The sequence below is a fragment of the Mus pahari genome, chromosome 6, assembly GCF_900095145.1.
Source record: "Mus pahari chromosome 6, PAHARI_EIJ_v1.1, whole genome shotgun sequence".
Classification (NCBI taxonomy): domain Eukaryota; kingdom Metazoa; phylum Chordata; class Mammalia; order Rodentia; family Muridae; genus Mus; species Mus pahari.
This window is the reverse complement of record NC_034595.1, coordinates 87,597,919-87,623,065: the sequence shown is the minus strand read 5'-3', so window position 1 is coordinate 87,623,065 and position 25,147 is coordinate 87,597,919. Positions and strand designations below refer to the sequence as shown.

The 25,147-nt window shown below is 51.7% G+C and overlaps 1 protein-coding gene across 4 annotated transcripts in view; it reads left to right on the top strand.

Moving 5' to 3' along the window:
* Ephb2 (EPH receptor B2) overlaps window positions 1-17,481 on the top strand; it is a 119,479-nt gene extending 101,998 nt beyond the window's left edge. The window contains exons 9-15 of one of the 4 annotated variants that reach the window (XM_029539707.1): window positions 9,255-9,377; window positions 9,859-10,106; window positions 10,965-11,180; window positions 11,616-11,765; window positions 13,229-13,422; window positions 15,028-15,183; window positions 15,656-17,481. In XM_029539707.1, the coding sequence (XP_029395567.1) occupies window positions 9,255-9,377; window positions 9,859-10,106; window positions 10,965-11,180; window positions 11,616-11,765; window positions 13,229-13,422; window positions 15,028-15,183; window positions 15,656-15,764 (1,196 nt within the window). In that variant the 3' untranslated portion in view covers window positions 15,765-17,481. The remainder of the gene's footprint in view (window positions 1-9,254; window positions 9,378-9,858; window positions 10,107-10,964; window positions 11,181-11,615; window positions 11,766-13,228; window positions 13,423-15,027; window positions 15,184-15,655) is intronic. The other 3 variants (XM_021200806.2, XM_029539704.1, XM_029539705.1) reach the window with 3 other exon arrangements.
* The last annotated feature ends 7,666 nt before the right edge of the window (window positions 17,482-25,147 follow it).

Genomic DNA, 25,147 nt, shown 5'->3' with positions numbered 1-25,147 from the left:
CTCCCAAGTGCTGGGATCAAAGGCGTGCGCCACCACTGCCCAGCGAGTTTGAATTTATAATCCTCCTGCCTCCACTTCCGAAGGGTTTGGTTTGCAGGCATGCGCTACCATACCCAGGTTCTGTGGTGCTAGGGATTGAAGCCAGGACAAGCGCTCTACCCACTGAGCCACATCCTCAGCCCTCAGACATTGACTGGTGGCCGACAGGTGGAACAAGAAAGAGCAGAGCCCCCCCCCCCAATGCAGACTCTGGCTTGAAAAGCTTCAGGGGGAAGTTCCTGGGCTTAGCAACCACTTTGGACATAAATATAAAAATAAGCTGCTCCAGTCGCCATCAAGACCAGGTGACAGCTGAACAGACTGTGGGAACCGTCACCCGAAGCACCACGGATGGGTCACAGGGAAATGACAGTGATGTCACAACCTCAGTGCTTCTTCCCGCCACCATCTCGGTTGTAGATGTGAACAGTCTGTGCGCATAAGTGTCAAGAGTTGTTGAGACTGGAGAGATGGCTCAGAAGTTAAGAGCACTGTCTGCTCTCCCAGAGCACCCAAGTTGAATTCCCAACATCTGTCTATAACTCCAGTCCTAGGGGACCCAGCATCCCTTTTCTGACCTTCTTGGGCACCAGGCATATAAATGGCACATAAGCATACAAGCAGGCAAAACCCTCCTAAGAAGATAAAAGCAACTGTTTTCATGAGCTGGGGAGAAAGGTCGGAGGATAAAGTGTTTGCCTCTCAAGCTTGAGGTCCTGAGTTCAATTCCCAGTTCAGTTGTTTCCCCTTGTAGAAAACACTGGCTTTCCCTCTTTGCTGCTAGGGAGGTGAATGTTGGCGATCTCTGGGACTCTGTGGTCTGCCAGTGTAGCCTGCTTAGCAAGCTCCATTCAGGTCAATGAAAAAAACAAGGTGGATGGCCTTGGAGGTTGACCTTTGGCTTCCACGTGTGCTCGCACACACACATACTCAAGTGTCTTGTCTACACACGTAGTAGGTATAACATGAACCCACGTGTACAGAAACAGCCATCCTTCATGCTCAGTGCAGAGGTACCATTTAATCCTTGTAATAGTCCCACTGTGAGTATGGAGTCTAGGACCCAGATTACACGACAGGGCTGGGAGGGATCTAGCCCTGCCACCACCACCCTGTGCTGCATTCCTCCACCCTGTGCTGCATCCCCACCAAGGCAGAGTTTAGGTAGCCTCCCCTGGGTTAATGGGGAGCATGGCACTTTGGAGCCTGAGCCAATAACAAAGAAATGATGAGATTTTGTTTGTTTGAGACAAAGGACAAAGGTGTGTGTGTGTGTGTGTGTGTGTGTGTGTGTGTGTGTGTGTGTGTGTGTGTGTGTGCCCTGGCTGTCCTGGACTCGCTTTGTAGTCCAGACTGGCCCCAAACTCACAGAGATCCACCTGCCTCTGACTCCTGAGTGCTGGGACTGAAGGTGTGTGCTGCCACACCTGGTGAGATTTCTTTTTAAAATCGACCGCAGAATTTGTTCAGAGATCAATATCCTTTTCTCCTGAGCTCCTGTTCCCTGCCTTAGATGCTCAGAGCCATGCAGGATACACCCAGGGATCCCATGTTCACCTCACAGATCTGCACAGCCAGTGGAAGGAGAAAGTCGAGAGAGCCAGAGTTATGTGTGGCTGGTCAGGGTTACCAACACAGACTCTCCTTTCTTAGCCATGGCACATGCTAAGTGGGAACCAAGCTGGGGATGTCTGGATGGGGAGCCAAAGAGCCTGACCTTCTCTCCCATCTCTGTTCTGGCACTGGCCAGCTGGTCGCACTGGGGAAAACACTGAACCTCTCTGAGTCTTGACATCCTTATAGAGACCACAGAAAGAGTGAGGGACCCTTCGGTGGTTCTTAGCTAGTAACAGTGTCCTTATAATGGTAACATTTCATACAAGCCAAGTCTTCTTCCCCAGAATACTCTGCTAAGTCCTTCCTTGCTAAGTCCTTCCTTGCTAAGTCCTTCCTTGCTAAGTCCTTCCTTGCTAAGTCCTTCCTTGCTAAGTCCTTCCTAAAAGTTCTCCGGGGCTGTGGAAATGGCTCACTTAGTTAAAGAGCTTGCAGTGAGACAAAACAAAAACAAAAACAAAAACAAAAACCTGCTTTGATCTCCAGGACCTGTGTTTAAAAAGAAAAAGACCACAAATATGGTGGCACCCACCTGTTACCTCAGCACTGAGGAGGAAGGGGCAGGGGGAATCTCTGGGGCTCCCTGGCCAACCAACTGAGGCTAATCTGCATATTCCAGGCCAGTGAGGGAGCCTGTCCCCCCCCCCAAAAAAAAATCCCAAGGCAGATGGCTCATTGTCCTCTGGGTTCTGCACACACTTAGACACACACCTACACACACACACATCTCTCATTTAACCTTCACAGTCCCCTAATAACGGACATTGTTAAGCTCATTTTGAAACAAAAACAAAAACAAACAAACAAAAAACAAGGACAAAGTTCGAGTGACAGGGCACCCAGCTATTAAACCTGGATTCAACCCCCTGAAGTAGGGTTTTTTTTTTTTTTTTTGTGACCATCAGTAGCTACAGGGGCGGAATTCAAACCCAGACCTCCGTGTGCCTGGTTCTCTTCTTGCCTCCAGAGGGGTCCATCTGGATTCAGGGTGATGGTAGGTGGCTCTCAGAGCCGGAAGCCTGTAGACCATAGCCTGGTGTTGCTGCTGTTCTCACCCAGGCTTGGGCCAGCAAATGTGTCTGTCCTGACGCTATCCTGCGAGATTTTTTTTTTTTTTTTTTAGTGAGTTGGGTACATTTAAAGTCCGGAAGGCAACTTAAATGTTGTATCTTGTGGAATACTTATGGATGATTAGGGATTTTCTGGATCCTCCCAGTTACCATGAGACCTTTTTTTTTTTTTTTATGTCCTGCGTTTTTTTTTTTTTTTTTTTTTATGGCCATGAGCTCGTTCTGCATCTACCTGGAGGACTGGCAACCTAGTAGATACCAAACGGAACCCAGAGCTGCCTGGGTCCGACCCCGCTGCTGCTGTGTGCACGTCTCTTTGGATGGGTTTTGCTCCCTATGCTGGTCTCCCTATGCTGGTCTTCCATTCAGTGGGAGTAAGATTGTGTTGGACCAAATGAAGCTGCTATTTTTGGAGAAGTCAGACACAGTCGAATGTTTGCAACTCCTGAGGTGTAGCCAAATAGCATTTTCCTGGCAGCATCATTAGAAAGGGACGATTGCGTCTGAAACTACAAACTTTATAGGACAGGTTCATACCCAATAAATCTGCGCTGAATGTGTATGCCACAAGTACCTATTAAGCATCTGCTCTATGTCACCTTCACATGCGTGGTAGAGCAAACCCACCGGAGCAAGAGCTTCTAAGCTGGGATTAGACTATCAGAGCTCACCACAGCCCGCGAACGCCACTACTGCTCGTGGAATATGGGAGTGTACACACTAGGAGGAATCCCTCTCCAAGGGCAGAACTGTGCCTTTCACCAAATTCTCAAAGGCACCCATGACCCCAAATGAGAAGATGCATAAGTGAATATCTGTGATTTTACAGTAAGCATTTTTTGGCTGCCTGCTGTATACCAGTACTGAGGAGTGAGCTGGAACCAGACAGAATCGCCTCTGCCTTCTTGGGGGAGAAGGTAAAACACCTCCTGGCACCCCAGAGAGTTCCGGAAAGGGGGTTCAGAGAGGTGTGGGCATGGGTGTTTGGAGGCTGTGGACCAGGATAGGAAAGTCACAGACACTGAGGTCATAGATTGATGGCGGCGATAGAGCTGTGATACCTAACGAGGGCCACAGCCCCTTCTGGAGAAATCCCAGCAGGCTTCACAGAGGAGGCAGCATATGATGTGGTCTTAAAGGGGAAGAGGATGTGCCCTGAGGGGTTAAGAACCACATGACCTCAGAAGCAAGAAGGGATGAAATGAGCCTGGAGCCCCTGGGAGGGAACTGTTATTAACTAGTGTTACCAGTCTGTTGTTCGCTGCTATCACAAATCACCCAAGACTGCATCATGTGTGAAGAGAGAAGGTTCACCATTGCTCAGTCAGCTGTTCCGCTGAAGGCCCTGTTGTAGAGAGTTCTAGGCAGGAGTGCGTGTGACAGGGAAAAGCCACAAGACAGAGAGGAGGAGTGGGCTTGCTCTTCTCTTGTCTCTCAGGAAAACTAACTCATCTCCAGGGTCCCACAGACCTCCATCCTTTCCTCCCAACAGTTGTGCCCCAGTGACTCCCGCTAGGTTCCACCTCTTAAATGGCCCACAGCCTCCACGCGCCACCATGAGAGCCAAGTCTCATTCACACGAGCCTGCTGGGGAAGAGACCGCATCCAAACTAGAGCAGCTAGTGGATGGGAACTGAGAGCGGTGAGACCAGTCGTGAGTGGCCTGCCGTTGTCCCTCAGCTGTCCTGACCAGTGCTCCCAGCTGTGGCTGGGGATGGACTCTGGCCACTGCCCACAGAGGTACAGGCTTTGGGTGAGAGTCTCCTTTGCTCCTGGAGTGGCCTCATTCCTGCTGTCCCAGCTGGCCAGCTGGGATGCTGAAATTCAAGAGGCTGAAAGCCAGGCACCATGACCCGTTGAGTTTGAACAAAATGGCTTCCCCTGTCGTCTGACTTGGAAGGAGCAAGCTGTGGCTCATCCAGCAGGTCAGGAAAACCTGTGCCAAGGCCAGCAGGAGTGAGAATTGTGACCAAGAGAATTGTCCCTGAGTCTGGAGTGCACACTCTCATGAGTGAGTATGCAGGGGAGGGTAGCCATTAAGAGCGGTGGCTGCTCTCACCAACCTCTCAGGTTCCTCAGTGGGCACATAGCAGCTCAAACTCCTGTTCCGGTGAATCCAGCTCCCTCTTCTGGCTTCCACTGGTACTGCATGCATGTGGTGCACAAACTTACATGCAGGCAAAAAACAAAACAAACAAACAAAAAATACCCCACTCATGTCTATAAAATGATTTTTTTTTTACAAAAGAAGAGCCATCCTTAAAGTCTGGGGGTTTGTAGCTATGTTGTAGAGCATTTGCCTACCATGTATAAGGCCCTGGGTTCAATCCTCAGCCCCATAAATATAAAAGAATCAGCTTTAGGATTAGAGAGATAAAGGCTGGCCTGTGTCAGTATGTCTATGTGTCTCTTCCTTTTTAAGATTTATTTTTAGGTGTGTGTGTGTGTGTGTGTGTGTGTGTGTGTGTGTGTGTGTGTTGGGGTATGTGCACACAAGTGCAGGTACCATGGAGGCCAGCAGAGGGCATCAAATTCCCTGAAGCACGAGTTACAGTTAAGAGTAGTTTATAGAGCACTTGCCGCTATTCCAAACAACCAGGGGTTTGGTTTCCAGCACCCACATCAGATGGCTTGACCATCTGTCAGTCCAGCTCCAGGGAATATGATGCCCTCTTCTGGCCTCCATGGGCATCTGTTGTCATGTACACATACCATAAGCAGATACATTCACCATACTCAGATACACATGATGAAAAGTAATAAATATCTTTTGAAGAAGAGAGAGAGAGAGAGAGAGAGAGAGAGAGAGAGAGAGAGAGAGATCCTGTGCTCAAACCTGAAAGGCCTTGGGGCTCCAAGATATGTGGCCTTGGCCTGAGTGATTGGCTTTATAGAGCTCCAGTTCTGTCTCACAGCTCCTGAGAGGACAAGGGAGAGATTAAAAAAAAAAAAAAGTGCATGCCAAGAGTCTGGCACAGTGTCAGGCTCAGATAAAGGCTTGGCAAGTAGCAGCTGCTGTTACTATAATTCATCTTTGTCGCCCAGATCCTCAGCTCCCCAGACTCGGAGCGTCTATTGTGTGCAGAGAGAGCTCTGAGATGCTTGCCTGCCAGAGGAGTGGTGAGAGGAGAGCCCGTGCCCAGCTCCTTCCCAGGCGCTCCATCACCGATGGTGGTTCTTACTGTTTTCTGTGGAATCTCGGGCTCCTGTATGACTCCACTGAAAGTTTGCATCATAAGGCCAGCAGAACATGTATGTGGGTGTGTGGGTGTGCATGCCTGTATGTGCATATGCCTGCCTGTTTCTCTGGCTGCATGTGGCTTTTCTTTTTTCTTTTTGGTTTTTCAAGACAGGGTTTCTCTGTGTAGCCTGGGCTGTCCTGAAACTCACTCTGTAGACCAGGCTGGCCTCGAACTCAGAAATCCACCTGCCTCTGCCTCCCGAGTGCTGGGATTAAAGGCATGTGCCACCACTTGCCCAGCTGTAGTTTTCCTATTTTAAGATTTATTTTTAGGGGTGTGTATATGTGTGTGTGTGTGTGTGTGTGTGTGTGTGTGTGTCTATACTTGTGTGTTGGGGTATGTGCACACAAGTGCAGATGCCCCTGGAGGCCAGCAGAGGGCATCAGATTCCCCAGGGCTCTCATTACAGATGGTTATGAGTCACCCAAAATGGCTGCTAGGAGTCAAACTCAGTTCTCCTGAAAGAGCACTGTGTACCCTTATCTGCTTCATTGTCTCCCCAACCCCAGAAGGTTCTTTTTTAAGAAGCATGTGTGTAACCTTAAGTATATGTGTGTGCGTATGTATGAATGCAAGCACATGTATGTTGCAGTGTATGTGGAGAGAACAGTGGACAACCTCGGGTGCTGGGCCTTGTTTTCTACATTGAGACAGTCCCTTCCGCATGCTCCAAGCTAGTTAGCCCACAAGTGTCAGGGGATTTCCTGTCTCTTCCTCCTGTGGCCTCATAGGAGTGCTGGGGATATAGATGTTCACATTGCTGGACCTAACCTAGGTTCTGGGGATTAAACTTGAATTTGCCAGGCAAGCGCTGTACCTGCTGAGCGTCTCCTCAGCCCAGGTATAGTGTTCTGAGTCATCTCTACTCGGGATAGATTTTTCAAGATACTTTCTTTGTATCATATTTATTGCCATAATTTTAGACTTTGTAAAGAGCGTGCATTCGTTTTTTACAAATAATGTGACCCAGTTCTATTCCTAGTTTTTATTTATTATTACTGTGTGCATCTGGGTGGCTGGGTTTGAGGATCAGCGTGCAGTGCACACATGTGGAATGCAGAGGGTGAGCTTTGGGGGTTGGCTCTCTCCTTCCACCTCACTGAAGCAGGGCTTCTCATATTGTTTCTGTCATGCTGTGTACTTGAAGCTAGTGACCCACAAGCTTCCAGGCTGCTCCCCTTTCTCTGCCTGCCATCTCTCTGTAGAGCCAGTGCCGGGATTACAGACATACACACCAGCACATCTGGCTTTTCACTTTTACTTTTGAAAACGAGGTTTCCAAGCTCAAACCTCTGGATGTTGGGCTCAATGCAGCAAGCACTTTTACCCACTGAGTCACCTCACCAACTTATGAATTGCTATTTTAGTTTAAAGGAGCCAATAATAGTAGGAGCACTCGGGAGGCAGAGGCAGGCAGATCTCTGTGTTCAAGGCCAGCCTGGTTTATAGAGCAAGTTCTGGGACTGCGGAGGTATACAGAGAAATGTTGTCTCAGAAAAAAAAAAGCCAATACTATTACTGCTGATGATAATAATGATAATAATAGTAATAATATCTTATTACTGAGGGTCTATGACTGAAAGGGCTAGCTTAGCACATGTACATACATGCACACACATCACATCATAGCAAAACACACCAACACAGTTGAAGCACAGCTAGTGCATTAGAGGAAGGAATGGCCATATGCTGAGCTGTTTAGTTTTTGTGGATCTCTTCTGGTACTCTATTCTGCATCCCTGGTTTAAAATCAGTGAACGTGGGTGTCCAATAAAACTTTATTTGTTACACGAGCAGAAGGTCCTGTACCGTGGGCTCCAACTCCCAGGTTCCTGGGATGTCTGAAGGAGAAGCTGAGAAGTGTCATCAAATGTCTCTAGGGTCACACAGCTGAGCTGGGTCAGTGGCCTACCAGGCCTCGGGGACTCCAACTGCTTGGTCCTAGAACTGCTGCCTCCTGAAACACAGCTTCCAGAGCTGAATGAAAGCGGAAAACTGGGGAGCCCAGAGGAGCCCTGGGTGTTGGAATACCAAGTCGGGAGGGGAAGGCAGACCGATAGCCCTTCTTGCCTTCCTAGCAGTTCACTGGCTCGTTGTGGGTCAGAACGGGGACTTTGATGTCCAAACTGCTTTCTACTCTTTTCTGCATCCGCACACAGACATTGACAGCAGCTCAAGAATGGAATAAGTGTGTCCTGGGTCTGGCTTCAGGCTGGTCACCCGGGAATCCAGGGATCCAGAAAGCCCTGAGGTTCGGTCTGTGAGGGATCCATCTGGGAGTGTAGGGTACTCAGAGGTGGTGAGCAAGGCACCCCTCTGGTCTCATGGACCTGGCTGCAGGGGCTCAGGTACTCTGGGCTGCAGACACAGAGAGATGGGTCATTTCTGCAGGACTCTGAGAAGACTGTAATCTAAGACCAACTCTTTCTGTTTGAATTCTAGTTATTGTTTTTACGTCAATCTCTCTCTCTCTCTTTCTCTCTCTCTCTCATTTTTAAATACTGTTTCCATGTATGTGGGGGGGCACGTGTGCCTGTGTGTGTGTGTGTGTGTGTGTGTGTGTGTTACACTTGTTAATATGAGTATGCACCGATTCATGTAGATACATGCATGCATGCTTGTGATTACTGTCATGTTTCCTACCTTTACTTGGGGGGACAGGGTCTCACTGAACCCGAAGTTCATCAATTAGGCAAGCTAACTGGCCATGGAATTTGAGGGATCACCCACCTCTACCCACTTCCCCCAAACCCCAATGCTGGGATTATACAGTCATGCTGTAGTGAGGCACCTGGCTTTAATGTGGATACTAGGGATTTGAACTCAGGTCCTTGTGCTTGAGCGGGAGGCTCTTCACTGACGAAGCCATCTTCCAAGGCTTCTTTTTTCTTTATGACTTCCTCTTTCTTGTCCTTGCACATGGACTCTGTATCACAAGGCAGCAAACCTATCCAGCCTTTTATTCTGTGTCCATACCAAGAACAGACATCACTAATCAATCACAGGCCCTTTTTGCTACTCTAGAAAGCTACTAGTGATCTGTGAGAGTTGGAACAATAGCTAGAACCTATTTGTCACTTTTCTGATCTCTGTTCCCCTTGCCTTTCTATTTGCTGCCTGTCAACTCTGTGAGACATAGATGGGTCAGATGACCTGAAGGGGGTTCCTAGTTCCTATGGGGGCCATATAAGAGGACCCCTCCCCATGGGGAGGGTACTGGCTGCCCTTTTTCCATTTGTACACCTCTTGAGCCTGTCTGTGTGACCCAGCCAGGTCTTGTCCCCCACAGTGACCCCAGGCATGAAGATCTATATAGACCCTTTCACCTATGAAGATCCTAATGAGGCAGTGCGGGAGTTTGCCAAGGAAATTGACATCTCCTGTGTCAAGATTGAGCAGGTGATCGGAGCAGGTAGGTGGCAAATGGCTCAAGGTACTATGGCTTTGGTCATGGGTGGGGTGACCACAGTGTAACCCTGGGGTTCAGGGTAAGTTGAAGATCAAGGGCCACAAAGGATCCTCCTAACAGATCAAAATTTCTAAGTAAAAAGGGCCCTACTAAAACCATCACGTGCAGAAGGGGAAATTGAGGCTGGAGTAAGGCACAGCAAGTTAGAGATTGAATTGGGTCTGCAGCCTAGCTCTGTCCTTTCCACTCCCTCCCATAGCCCCATTCCCATCTCCCCAAATCTCCCATGTCCACATCCCCAGATACCCCAGGGCAGCCTCATCCCAAAAATGGCTGGCCCTGCTCTGGGCTCCACTCTCACAAAGGGATCCTTTGTCTGATAGAATGAGGTCATAAAGCACCCACAATGGGAATGATGGGACAGGGAAGTAACACTTCCCATCTGACACATGACACAATGTCTGTCTCAATGTGTCTATCCCAGGGGAATTTGGTGAGGTCTGCAGTGGCCATTTGAAGCTGCCAGGCAAGAGAGAGATCTTTGTAGCCATCAAGACCCTCAAGTCAGGATACACGGAGAAACAGCGCCGGGACTTCCTGAGTGAGGCATCCATCATGGGCCAGTTCGACCACCCCAATGTCATCCACCTGGAAGGGGTTGTCACCAAGAGCACACCTGTCATGATCATCACTGAATTCATGGAGAACGGATCTCTGGACTCCTTCCTCCGGGTAGGGAGAGCCGCAGGGGTATGAGCAGGGCAGGAGAAGGGCTGCTGGGCATAATTCCATATTGGATCTTGAAAAAGCTCTAGGTCAAAAATGCCTTGCTGGCCACCACCTTCCATTGTGTTACCTTGACAGGCATTGTTAATCGATCCCAGAGCACCCTCCCACTCAGCTCAGAAGCAGTCTCAGAGTCCTTCTCAATGTGGTTCCCTAGGAAACCCATGCATTTTCTCAGAGTTATGCCACCTGAGGTGCATGCTCATCATTGCTCAAAAGCATTCTCATTACACACAGCAGAACAGAGCTCAGAGAGAAGCATTTGCCTAGAATCAGAGGACCAAAGGGAGAGCCCAGACCACAGCCAGTGCTGTTGACACCACATCTAGGGGTTTTTCACCCGACTCTGTAGTTCTCCAAAGTTACACACAGGAGAAAAACCAAAGCTCAAGGCCAACAGGTGAATCCCCTCAGCACAGCACAGTCAGTCATCAAGACAGAGACCACTGACCTGGGTGTCTGTAGTGTGCCAGCTGTCTTTCAAACAAATATTTATGTAGTTGGCATCATCGCCTTCCATGTGTTTCCTGTTTGAGTCAGAGCAGTCCTCAGAGACATATGTAACTATCCCCCACATTGAACACACAGGAGAGCGCAATCAGGCCCAGAGAAATCGAGTCCGGTTGTATGTCCAAGCCCTGCCCCCCCAGATAGACACAATCGGGGTCGATCCACGTATGCTTACTACCATCCTCTGAGATTCCCGGGCATCAGAGTCCTTCACACGGTGTGACCTGCCATTGTGAGAAGGTCCAGAGCCCTGACTACTCTCCTGTTGATTCTATTTTTCCACCTTCCCCAAAGCAAAACGATGGGCAATTCACAGTCATCCAACTGGTGGGCATGCTGAGGGGCATTGCAGCCGGTATGAAGTACCTGGCAGACATGAACTACGTGCATCGGGACCTTGCTGCTCGCAATATCCTTGTCAATAGCAACCTGGTGTGCAAGGTGTCTGACTTTGGGCTCTCACGCTTCCTGGAGGATGACACGTCTGACCCCACCTATACCAGCGCTCTGGTAAGGGCACAGCAATGGTCCCTGGGCATAATCATCTCTCCATGCCATGTGTATCCACTAACCCGGCCCAGGTGAAGCCTTCACTGGGCCCTGAAGACAGGAAGGGACACACTGAGAACCTCCTGGGCTGGGCAAATGATGAGCCAACGGGAGTGAAGGGCTGGGGACCAGAGCATGGCTTTGGAAGACAGGAGAGATGTGAGCACACTATGGAATCTGAGGAAGCAGTAACTCTCTGGGGACCAGATGGCAGTGCAGAGGGTAGGGGACGTACTTCCAGCAGAGGGAACAGCATATGCAAATGGCTTGGGGTTGAAGCAACTGAGTCTAGAAACAATGTTCTTCCTGGGATCTGACAGCGTGGTATAGATGGAGAGTATCCGACAGGTCACTACCCTGCCCATCACGCTCTTCTCTCTGCCCGGCCCCCTCCAGGGTGGGAAGATCCCCATCCGTTGGACGGCACCGGAAGCCATCCAGTACCGGAAATTCACCTCGGCCAGTGATGTGTGGAGCTATGGCATTGTCATGTGGGAGGTGATGTCCTATGGGGAACGACCCTACTGGGACATGACCAATCAAGACGTAAGTCTCCGGGACGTGGGTAGGGTCTTGCTGGCCAGCCAAGGTTGAAGGGGGCAAGATCAGGGACTCCTGGCCTTGTGTTGATTTCCTGTTGAGGTCAGGCGCTAAATTGGAGAAGGCAGGTAGCAAGCTTTGTAGGTGTGAAGGTCAGGACCAGATCAGCCAAGACCTCTTCACAGCAGCAGTTGTGTGTCAGAGAGTGAGCGTGGGGTGGATGTTTGTGCAAAGGTGCAGAGGTGAGGCTGGGTGGCAGGGTCGGGAGCCATGAGTGGAAACTTGGTCAGAAAGCTTAGTGAGGCTCTGTGTTTGTCCGCTTTCCGTCACTATAACAAGATGCCTGTTATCAATCAACTTAAAACGAAGAAAGGTAGCACTCGGGAGGCAGAGGCAGGCGCATTTCTGAGTTCGAGGCCAGCCTGGTCTACAGAGTGAGTTCCAGGATGGCTAGGGCTACACAGAGAAACCCTGTCTCGAAAAACCAAAAAAAAAAAGGAAGAAAGGTTTGTTGGAGCTCAGTGTTGGCCCATTTCCTTGGGGACAGTTGATGGCAGTGGAAATATAAGGAAGTTGTCCACTTCCTAGCAGCTAGGACGCAAGGAGAACAGAGGAGAAAGGACCAGCATCCCAATAGCCCCTCCCAGGACGTGCCTCGTGGGCACCTTCTTCCCATGAAGTCCCACCTCCTCAAAGGTCTATCACCTTCCAATACTGCCCCAGGCTGGGGACCAAGCCTTCAGCCCATTGGTCTTTGGGTGACTTTTGAGATCCACACTGTAGCAGGCTTCCACTGAGGAGTTTGAAATCACCCACCCCCACCCCCACCCCCACCCCGGGGGATTTTCATTCACACAAAATACACGGGGAAACATGAAGCTTCTTAAAGGGGAAGTCTGTCAAGCTGTGGTCAAGTGTGAGAAGATGCATCTTATCTTCAGGGAGGCAGAGCAGATTGACGCCACGTTTGGCCTCCTTTTTTTTTTTTTTTTTCTGACAGAGGAGCAGGTATTGGCTGTAAAGTCACCAAGGCAGCTCAAGGGCCAGCTGTGAGGCTGACCAAACATGCTCTCTGCCCAGATCTCTATGAGCACTGAAATTGAGAACATATCTAACCTCAAGTCAAACAGGGACCCTAGGGATGTCCACAGCCATCAGAGCTAGGAGGGGGCTCACGGATTGTAAGAACATTATGTGGGGGCAGCCCAGCACAGGAGGGTCATCCTGCTAGGTCATGGGGACAGACTGCCTGATGTTGCTGGGTTTCCAAGGTTGGCAAAGAGAGGGACCAGGATTTAGCATGAGATACAGCTAGGCGGTGGATGGTGGGACTCACGGCAGCCCCGGGAGGTAGAGGAGTCTCCGTGGGTCATGCCTGCAGTATTCCAGGGATGAATATGCTCAGCTGGCTGAAAACCTTCACCCCAGCCACCCAGCCACCCAACCCCGTTCTACCTCTGACGCCGCAGGTCATCAACGCCATTGAACAGGACTACCGACTACCTCCGCCCATGGACTGCCCTAGTGCCCTGCACCAGCTCATGCTGGACTGCTGGCAGAAGGACCGCAACCACCGGCCCAAGTTCGGCCAGATTGTCAACACGCTGGACAAGATGATCCGAAACCCCAACAGCCTCAAAGCCATGGCACCCCTGTCCTCTGGGTATGGCTGCCCTGGCCCCACCCTCCCTGTCTCCAGTCTCTCCTGGGTGTGGGTCACGGGAGCCCCACCATGACTGGGTGCTCCTCTCTCTGGGTGCTGTCCTGGACCCGCCCAATGGCAGTCTGGAGTGGTGGAGGAAGAGCCTTGTAAAGCCCGGGCAGAGAGGACAGCATTCGCACCAGAGTCTCTGTGACTGGAGGGCGTGGCTGTGCTCAGCACAGCTCCCTCCCACTGTTCTTCCTTACTCTCTTCACATCCCAGCTGGGCCTCTCCATTTCCGTTTGTGCCCTCACTGACACATGCGTCCGCGCGCGCGCGCGCGCGCGTATACACACACACACACACACACACACACACACAAACTACACAGTCACAAATGTACACACTCCCCCATTCAGAAAGACACGCTCACCATAAACATGCCTCCAGGGTGGAGAGACTAGCTCAGCCCCAGGACGGGGCTCAGGGACCCTGGGGCGCCCTTTCTGAGGTCCCAGGACCCGCTTCGTCAGGCTCTCGGCTCATTATCACTTTCCAGAGGTGGCTGGCACAGCTCATTCAGCCGCTGACCCTGCTCATTCTGACTCTCTGCAACCCAAGGACAGCTGTCACACAGGTTACATGGCTGTCACAGGTCACATAGCTGCTGGCACTGTACACCCTTACTCTCAGGGACCCTCAGTCCCACAGGGTTTAGGGAGAGAGTGTACAACCAGGTACCTTACCACCCAGGACCAGGCATACCTGGAGAATCCTTGAGTCAAAGTCCTTCTGTGCCAGCCTCTCCCTGCTGCACCTCACCCGGACCCTGTGTTAGCCATCCTTCCCTAGAGCAGTGGTTCTCAACCTTCCTAACGCTGTGACCCTTTCACACAGTTCCTCGTGGTGGTGACCCCCAACTAAATTATTTTCATTGATACTTCATAATGTAATTCTGCTACTGTTCTGAACCATAATGTAAATATCTGTGTTTTCTGGTGGTCTTAGGAGACCCCTGTGAAAGGGTCATTCAACCCCATAGGTTAAGAACTCCTGCTCACCGGGCGTGGTGGTGCAGGCCTTTAATCCCAGCACACGGGAGGCAGAGGCAGGCGGATTTCTGAGTTCAAAGCCGGCCTGGTCTACAAAGTGAGTTCCAGGACAGCCAAGGCTACACAGAGAAACCCTGTCTCGAAAAACCAAAAAAAAAAAAAAAAAAAAAGCACTCCTGCTTGCTCTTGATTCTTGTCCACTGCTCAGAGGCTGTCCCCATTAGCTCTGAGCCTTGATCTGATAGTGTGACCCATATACTGGGAGCACACATGAGAGATGGATGAGGAATGACTTTAGGGGCAAGCAGGGACTAGCTGGCACTGCCCGACCAAAGTCTCTCCTGTAGTCAAGGCTCCCCAGCTTCCTTAAGTCACCCTGCACATACCCCCTCTGGCCCTCATAAATAACTCACTCGTATAGGTTCTATCCCATGTCTGTCTTCACACAAAAAAAACCTCCACACATTCACCTGTGTTCGCCCAGGGATACCCGCATAGGGACCACACACCCTTCTATCCTCCATTGGCTATAGGCATATGCCCTGACCACCCCTGTCACCTGCCTCTCCCCCAGCATCAACCTGCCACTGCTGGACCGCACGATACCGGACTACACCAGCTTTAACACGGTGGATGAGTGGCTAGAGGCCATCAAGATGGGCCAGTACAAGGAGAGCTTCGCCAACGCCGGCTTCACCTCTTTCGACGTTGTATCGCAGATGATGATGGAGTAAGTACCTAGCGGCCTCTACCCATCCCCGCTTCCTACCCACAGCATCAGCCCAATGGGTTGCTTTGGAGACAGGTGAACAGAGTGGCCCCGCAGGGATGTCGGGATCAAGCAGTAAGACATATTCAGATCTGTAGCCGGATCCGCCCGATGCCTCCGGGGCAAGTCCCAGAGTCTGGGAAGATTTTTCATCTATAAACCAGGATTTAGTGAAGGAGATTGGAGGAAATGGGTACATGGCCAATATAAACCCCTCCCTGCTTCCTGATAGCAGAGGAAAAGTGGTCTTCTGCCTCCCCATTGACTGTTGGGACCCCAGAATCTCTACTCTCACTTTGACACCCATTGCCCATCCCCACACCGCTTCCCCATCCCTCACTAAGGGCCTGGGGAAGTTCAGGCCGCTGGCCCATGACCCCCCCCCCCCACCTCAGCACATACATTTTCCTAGTTATATCTCTCTCTCCCAAAGGGACATTCTCCGGGTTGGGGTCACTCTAGCTGGCCACCAGAAAAAAATCCTGAACAGTATCCAGGTGATGCGGGCCCAGATGAACCAGATCCAGTCTGTAGAGGTTTGACGTTCGCCTGCCTCGGTTCTCCTCTTCCTCCACGCTGCCCCCTGAGCCCTCTACGTCGGTCCCCCTGCTGCTCTGTCCACTGCAAGGTCAGCCACCTGCCAGGAGGCCACAGACAACAGGAAGAACCAAGCAGCACTCCAGCCAAGCCGTCACCAAGAGCCCATGCAAGTCAAAGGAAGGAAAGGGGGATGGGGGGGGACACGTACCTAGATCTGGGAGGGGGCGGGACAGGCAAGAGACGTTTGTTCCAAGAGGATTCTCATAAGGAGAGTGACGGTTCTTAGAGGAGAAAAGCAAAAGGCTTGGGAGATCCACATGGCCTGTCCCCGGGAAGGCCAAAAAGCATTTTCTCTCCAACTCCTTCTGGGAAGGTTGAGCTGGCCAGAGCCAAGAAACACTTCCAGGAACATTAACATGAAGGGAAGAGGTGAGCCACCCTCCTTGCCTGGCCTTAGCTGTTTCTTGGAGCTTCACTAATGGCCCAGCCCCAGGCACAAGGGGCAGAGAGACAGGCAGTCGCCCCAAATAGGCTCCGGGGAAGTCCATTCCAGCTGCCACCGGCAGACAGGAGGATAGTTCTGTCTTGGGAGACGGTTTCCCAAAACTCCGAGAGACTTTCAGCTAACGGTTCAGGAGGCGGAAGAGGAGCTCCTGGCCTCCCAGGTCACGCCAAACAGGCTAGATCTTCCTGAGGACAGCTCCCCAGGTCTGCAGCCCCCACAAAGGCCCTGCCCTGCACGGGTGCCTGCTCCTACTCCACCTCAGCCGGAGGACGAGGAGGCAGGTGACTGTCATCAGCCGCGACTGCCACAGAGAAGCATACTCTTGCATCTGGGTTTGTTTACAGCGATTCCGTGGACTGGGGGTATTTTGATCAGGGGTGGTTTTGGTCTGGGGGGGGTTTTGTTTGTTGGGTTTTTTTAAAAAAAAAAATGACAATGAAGAGACACTTTGACATTTCCTACCTTTTGAGGACTTGATCCTTCTCCAGGAAGAAGGTGCTTTCTGCTTACTGACTTAGGCAATACACCAAGGGCGAGATTTTATATGCACATTTCTGGATTTTTTATATGCTTTTCATTGACACCCTTCCCTCCTCCAACCTGCTGCCAGGCCTCACCAAAGCCAACTGTCACAGGGCCACCTGGGCCACTCAGAGACCTCACTGGGATTGGGGAAGTGGAGGGAGCTACATCAGCACCCCACACTGGACCACTGACGGAGGCAGACGAGGGCTCCAAGGCCGGAAGTCCTCCCTCCCTCCCTGTATGCTCACACTCGCTGCCCTGCTCTATCTGGCACTTCCCAGGCACAGAGGCCCCTTCAGGTTCCTGGGTACTCGCCAATGGCCAAAACCTGATTTCACGTCTGGGAGCCTGGACCGGGCTACCAGGGAAGTTAGGACCCTGATCATTCACTGTGACACCCCATTCCTCCAAGGGTACCCCGGGAGACCACATGAGACTGACTCTCTCTCTCTCTCTCTCTCTCTCTCTCTCTCTCTCTCTCTCTCTCTCTCTCTCTCTCTCTCTCTCTCTCTCTCTCTCTCTCTCTCCCACTCCTTCTTTCCCCAAGACCTTTGCCCAGGTCTGAAGGTCTTGGCCAGAGGAACACCATCAGTCAAGGGGTCTGGCCGCAGGCTCCCCTGTGAGCAAATGCAGGGAACCTGAGCAGAACAATCGGTTTAGTGAATTGAATGGAAATAAATGCTTTAGTTATAAAATGACCCCTGTACTCTGTAAGTTCCAAGAAAAGATCCTGGCACCTTTGGGACCTGCCAAGTGACTTTAATGCTCTTGCAAGGGACTCTTCCCCCTGCCCCTCAGGATCCAAAAGGCCCAGGCTGAGGAAACTCATGGAGGCAAACAAACAAAAGAAGCTCATGTAGCCTTCTTAGCCTAGGGTCATCAGAAGTGCAGGCAGAGAAGCATAGGCACTGAATTAGCTCAGCTCTGTGTTGCACGCACAGTGCCTGGCTAAGTAAGCCACGTTAGAAGCAGTGGCCCGTGGACCCCACTCAGCCACAGATGTAATCCCCTTCCCTACATAATGCTGTCTCCTGTGCTAAAGGCTGTGAGTAGTTCTTTTGTGAGGAGGAGGAGGAGGAGGCGGCGGCCGCAGGAAGTGTGTGTGTGCTACAGATAAGACTCAGAAGAGGAAGGGGCATCCCAGGGACACCTCATCTCAGGACTGTTCCCTTTGTCTGGTGAGCATCTTTGAGGAGCCTGTCCAGTGGGGAAGATTGAGGCCACGGGCCACCGGCAAAAGACCCTGCAGTGGGCAAAACCGTCGTGGCTCAGCCTGTCATCTGTCATTCACCTGTTCTCAGAGCCTGGGAGCAGAGGGAAGGAAGGGATTAGAGAGAAAACTTGTCCCTGGGGTAGGGACAGCGGGCCTGGACACAGGGCAAGCGTTGGCAAGTTTCCCACAAAGCAGCAAACAGCGACCCGTTGGCCATCCCTTAATGGCCCAAAGACACCCAGCTCGGATGGCAGCTGTCCCAGCACACAAGGTCACCTTCTGGTGGGAGCTTCTCTGATGCTCTGCAGATTAACTGTCTCCCCAGCCCACCTCCCACCACCCCAGAGCCCCACGAGGCCTGGCAGTCAGTGTTTCCGTCAGATGGCTTCCTGCCTTAAGCCTCTAGGCTGGCCTCTTCTAGCCAGCTCATCTGCCCATCCACCCTCTAGTGCCCAAAGTATCGGTGCAAAGCCGTGGGACTCTCCGTATCTACTTCCAGAATATGGGTGCTACCCAGATCCTCTGTCTCCTCTTCAGGGTACCAAATAGACATCGTCACTGTGGCTGTCCTGAATGTAGCCCCCCCGCTCACTTCTCAACCATGAGACATCGTCCTCCCCCCACTCCTCCATGCTCAGCAGGGAGTGGTAGGCCCTGCTGCCAAGCGCCTTCCTCTTAGGCTGCCCGCTCACATGGGCACACAGCTTGGAGCTATCTGCTGCCTAGTTACTAATCCCTTCCTGGCTCCGCCCCCCTCCAGCTCCCCCCACCCCCCAAGCACTAGCTCCCACCTGCCCAGCATCAGGAGATGCTTCCGGCTGGCTGTTCCGGCACAAGCTTGTTTCTTGAAGAAAGAAAGCTGTCTTGTGAACCTGGGCCAGGGCACCATGGAAGTGGGGCCAGCTGCTCTGGGAGAGTAAGCCTGGCAGAACCACGCGGGGCCAAGTTAAGTATGACGGAGCTGTGCCACCCACCCCAGAAGCCTCACAACTGGCTGTTAGTGGCAATCAACAGGCCTGTTTCTGAGATGGTATTGAAGGTGTCTTGCTGGTAGGTTGGTAGCATGCTTGCCTGGCACGCGCAAAAGCACTAGGTTCCGCCCCCCGAGCACTGCATAAACCGGATATGGTAATATATGACTGTAAACTCAGTACTCAAGAAATGGAGGCAGGAGGGTTAGAAGTTCAATGGCATCCTTAGCTACTTCGTGAGTTCAAAGCCAGCCTGGGCCACATAAGACCTTATCTCTAGGAGAGAAGTTATGGTCAATAGTGACATCCTTAGTGCTACACCCACTGCTTCTGAGCGGACACAAGAGTAGCAGAGAACACTTAGACAATCTACTTACCAGCTGGGCCTCAAGTCCAGCCTTTCCAATATCCAGAGCACCCACCTTCTCTATGACTGAGAGGTCTATGCTGCCCCCTTGTGGGAACTCCCTAACATTGCACCCCTTGTAGATCAGAGGCTTATTCTCCCACAAACTGGGAGCTCCCACGCCTTGCTGAAGGACTCCCACCGGAGACCACCACCCACCCAAATGCCACCCCTGCTTCTCCAGGTGCCTGTCATTTCCAGGGACAGTTCCCAAAGGAAGACCTTTGGCAGGGAGAGGTGCAAATGCACTCAAAAGACAAGATGTAACCTACTTCTGTCACTAAGTAGGGCCATGAGTTCCAGGAGAGACTGTTCCTCACTGGGCCATAGTTTCTCATCTATAAAACGGGAGCATGAGGCTGGGTGCGGCAGGCCTGGGAAACCTTTTGTCCACCTCAGTCCCACAAAGAGGACCTAAGCAAAACACTGAGGTTCAGGGCCACGGCTCCCGAAAGGGCCACAAGCCTTGGCTTCCCCGCGCCAGGGTCCACCTGAACATGGTCCCTTAGGTACAGGAAGCAAAGGAATCCATGTCTGGTGTATGAGGCAAGAGAAAACTAAGTGGGACGGGCTATCAGGGTGGGCTTTCAGGGGGAGGCTATCTTGAAAATGACAGGCTGAGAGAAAGGTCACTTCAACAGTGCAGCGCAAAAACATCATGTTGGGGGACGTGAGTCGGTGTGAGTGTAGGACATGGAATTAAGGTCCAGCCACAGAGGCTACTAAGCAGAGATTAGTTAGATTATAGAGCAGTGGTTCTCAACCTTCCCAATGCTACAACCCTTTAACACAGTTCCTCACGATGTGGTGACCCCCCAACCATTTGTTGCGGTTTGATTTGTTTTTTCGAGACGGGGTTTCTCTGTGTAGCCCTGGCTGTTCTGGAACTCACTCTGTAGACCAGGCTGGCCTTGAACTCACAGAGATAAGCCTCCCTCTGTTTTCTAGGTGGTTAAAGGCATGCACCACCACCACCCAGCTCATGAAATTGTTTTCATTGCTACTTTATAACTGTAACTTGGCTAGTGTTAGGAATCGTGATGTAAATATCTGTGTTTTCCAGTGGACTTAGACAACCCCTGAGAATGAAGTCATTCAACTCCCAAAGTGGTCACGACCCACAGGTTGAGAACCAGTGTTCTAGAAAAAAAGAGTCCGTTTCAGCCATCAAATCAAAAGAGAAGCTCCATGGGCTGGTGAGATGGCTCAGCAGGTAAGAGCACCCGACTGCTCTTCCAAAGGTCCGGAGTTCAAATCCCAGCAACCACATGGTGGCTCACAACCATCCGTAACAAGATCTGATCCTCTATTCTGGAGTGTCTGAAGACAGCTACAGTGTACTTACATATAATAAATAAATAAAATCAAAGAAAGAAAGAAAGAAAGAAAGAAAGAGAGAGAGAGAGAGAGAGAGAGAAAGAAAGAAAGAAAGGCAGGTTTAAAAAAAGAGAGAGAGAGAAGCTCCCAGCCAGCCCCTGGAAGAGCCCTCAGGACTTCAAGAGAGTCCAGACTCTGCCGTTTACTTTCCAACACGGACACCAGACTCCCCCTTCAGCAGCCTGGGAGAGGGGAGGTTGGGTTTTGTGTTCCCCGAGTCATCTCTTTTTATTTTAGAAGAGTCTCATATATCCCAGTCTGGCCAACTCACTGTGCAGTCAGGGATGACCACTATTAAACGTCCCGTCCTCCTCGCTCTACCTCCCAAGGGCTGGGATTACGGGTGCACACCACCATAGCTGGGTTGGAAGCTGGGTCTTTGTGCTTGGGAGGCAAGCGCTCTACCAGCTGAGCTACACTCTCAGCCCATCTGCTTCTGATTGGAGCTGTGTATGTCCACACATGGGCATACTCCACCAGCCAGCCAGCCAGCCTTGCCTCGGATTCCCAGCCAGTGACTGCTACCACAAAACTGGCTGGAGAGCGAACTTGGCCCCCCCCCGTCAGTTTTTCCCACAGAGAAACCAGTGTTGGGGTGTTGGCCTCAGGAAAGGACTTTAGCCAAAATGGGTCCAGAGAGTCCCCGACCCCGACCCGGCAAGCTGTTCTCAGGCGGTTGAAGCCTCGAGGACTAATATCTGAACAGATTACCCTATGCCAAGTGCCAAAATCTCCCTGCCCCCTCTTTGCTAGTGAGGTAAGTGGCTTTCAAGGAGGGGGGCGCTCCCTGGGGACCCCAGCCAATCCTAACACCTACAGCCTTGCTTGTATCACCCATAGGATAAGCACCTTGCCCACTACTGCGCGTTGAATTGAGGATTGCAGGGCTCCACCATGCTTCCCTGAGTCAGAGTTCCCCATCTGAACGGTGGGAGATTCCTAGCCGCCCCGGAGCGCCCCCTGCTCCCCCGCCTCCTCCCACCTCCCACCCACAACCCTGTAACAATCTGAGCAGCGTTTAGGGTGGAGCCTCATATCAGATAAGATGCCCAAAGCCCAGACACAAACTAAGACCCCCGACAATGGAGAAGGCAGGACGAACCCTCAGGAATGTGCCCAGACTGGGTTAGGGTTTCAGAAAAAATCAAAAAGACCCCCGAAGCCCCAGAGTCCAGCTGAGTTAAGTTCACAGCAGGACAACTGCTTCGGGGAAAGCTGATCCGGGAAGAATCGGGAACCTAATACTTCACAGGGGCCCTGCGTCCCAGCCGGGACCACCCTGCGGAGACCCTAACGCCCCAACACCACAGTGCAGACCTTCTCGCTCAATATCTGGCCTGGTGGGCCAAACTAGGGCTGGGTGGACCTTCTAGGTAAACCTGACCCTCAAGTCTCCTGAGCTTACCATCCCACCACCCAGACTGAGGTGACAGCAGATGAGCAAAGGCACCTGGGGCTCCCTGTTCCTCGAGGGCCTGACTCCCCCTGCTGGAGAAAGGGGGTATGGCATAAGTAAGGGAAGGCTAGCAACTAGGAAAGGCCAGAAACCTCTCTGGGCCCTGCTGAGCCAAGAATTGTAGCATTCCAAAGGCTAAAAGACCCCAAGATTCTATGACCCACCAAACTCAATCTCCTAAAAGGCCAGTGGAAAGAATTTGTGTGTATGAGAGTCCATCACTAGGCGAATCTGTGCTAATTCATTGGTTCAATGCTACCCAAACTCAGGGGCCCTAGCAGGGAGAAAGAAAGAAAGAAAGAAAAAGGGGAGGGAGCACAGAGAGAGAGAGGGGGGTGGGGAAGACAGTAACACACGCTGAGGATTCTGGTTACAGATGGATGATGGGGAATACAGAACCTCCCTTGGAGTGACCCTCACCAGGTCTGATTGGAGAAGGCTGGCCCAGCTGCCTCTTCAAAACCCTCTTGCAGGCTGCAGTACCCACTTGCTTGGGGGGCTCTGAGACCCCACTGCAGGGCTCCACCTGGACAAAGAGAGCTGGCGCAAGATCACCCCAAACCAGCGAGGAAGCAGGGAGGTGGAGAGGAACCACACTGCCTTTCCTATGATGGTCTCTATACAAGGTTTCTTTCCTGGGACACCTGGATGCAGTTCTTGTGACTGCCAACACGTCCTCCCTCCAAGGAGCACTCTCATCCCTTCCACTGCCTCCCAAATGAGACCCGTCCCAAGGAGAGCTGTGAATGGCCCAGAGCTCTGTGGTGGTCTCTCTGTCCTCCTTTCTATGGACAGAGACTCTGACGCCTCCACCACTGACCCCAAGTGGACTCCACAGGGACCCTCACTCACAAGCAGTCTCTTCGGCCTCCGGGGAAGAACGACGGCTGCTTGATTTTAATCCCAGCTGCTATTTCTTCAGTGCCAACCATGGACAGGGCTCCCCGTCTCTTCTAGACACAGCCCTGCAACTCCACGAGAGCCGTGCAATAATGACAACCACACTGTGGGCTGGGATGCTCAGAGACAACATGCTGGCTCCCCCAGGTCACACAGCCAGCCAGCGGTCTTGGACCCCAGCACAGCACATTTTTCTCACGATGCGCCACTACCGTTGGTCCTCACTCAGCTCATCATGGTCAGGTCCCAGGTCCCCAGGGACACTGCTCTTTGCATGGCCCCCCAGCCCAGCTGCTATCAGAGCCAGAGGGGGTGCCTGCCTAGACCCATTCTGACAGTCCCCCACCCCCACCTCCACCAGCCTGAGCTGTCCCAGTCGTAGCTTTCAACCGGGGATATCTGGCAGATTTCATAGGACTGCCCTTTCCTCTGGTCAATGTTGGGGGCCAGAAAGGGGTGGGGCCGGGGCCCCTCTAGACCCCGGTGTTGTGACCAAGAAAATCTCACCAGCTGCATCCAGTGGCAACCTTGACCCTGTGGGTTACTCTGATGTGTTTGTAGGAGTATTTTTAGCTGAATCTCTTTTTTTTGTTTTTCCAAAATAAATGTGAATTGTAAAAATAGGTTTGTGGACTCAATATCGTCTCTCCTCTAAAATTACCCAAAAAAAGCAAATAAGAGTTCCTAGAAGCCCTGAGTGGGGTTCTGAAGTATGAGTAGGAGTTTGCGAGGGCTATGGATGGAGTCATGGGTTGGGACTGGGGTAAGAATTTGGCTTGGGTGTTACACTGAAACAGTAAGTTCTACCAACATTCATTCAAGTTTCAAGACTTGAAGGCTAGTGCCAAGCAGTCCGGTTGTCTCTACAGCCTGTGCACCTTGTGTCCTTGGAGAGGTGACATATGAGGTAAACCTGGGGTCAGGTGCCTGTCTTATCCCGGTGGGCAACTTTGAGGAAGAAGGATTTATTTTAGCTCATGGTTTCAGAGGGTTCAGTTTATGGTCATCAGTTTCCATTTGCTTGGGCAGAGCATCTCATAGCAGTGGAAATGTGTGTCAGGGAGCTTTCCAGCGTTGTCACAGACAGACAAGAGAGAAGTAGCCACTGGCGGGGTTTAAACACCTCACAAGGTCACACCCCCCCCCCAGTGACTACTTCCTCCAATGGACCCCACTCCTCACGGTTCACCACCTCAGATGATCGTGTTTTGTCACGTTTACATAATTACATCAGAAGTCAGAGGACAACTTGCAGGAGTCCGTGCTCTCCTTCCTTTCTGTGGTCCTGGGGCTCGAACTCAGACCAGCAGGTACTTTACTCACAGAGACGGCTCCCTAGCCTTCTAGTCACATGCTAAATCTATCAGTGGATTAAATCATTCGCTGGTCAGAGCCCTGTGATCCATCAGATCTGGAAATAGCCTTGAACCCATCATGAGCTCCGAGGCATTCTCAAAGCAATCAAGCTGAGGGTGGATATTAGCCATCACTAGACTTTATTTCCAAGTCTGTAAAACGGGCTGATAACGTCTAACTCCTAGAGGACAGGTGGCAAGGGCGGAAATGAGCAGGATGAGGGCTTAGCGAGCAGGAGCCTGCAACGACAGAGCCGGCTCTGTCATCACCTACTGTGCTCGGTGCAGCTCAGGCTGACATTCAGCTAGCATCTGTCAGGGGGAAGGCTGTCTGAGGATGAATCTGGCAGCTTCAAGGCTAAGATGATGAGGCTAATGCAAAGCCTTGAATACACCAAAGGCACAGTGATGAATCTTGTTCTTCCTGCCTGTTCCATGGGTAGCGTCCCACTCCGCGGGACGCATCTCCTGAGACCCCTGCAGAACCAACCAGCACTTGGCTTCTGCTCTGAGGACTGAAGGTAGCGCTGGGGTGCTGTGCTGGCTAGTGTGGCGTCAGCTTGACACAAGGTACAGTTAATCAGAGAGGATGGACCCTCCACTGGGAAAATGCCTCCTCCAGAAGTCCAGGCTGCAGGCGAGCCTGAAGGGCATTGTTTTAAATGAGTGTTTGATGG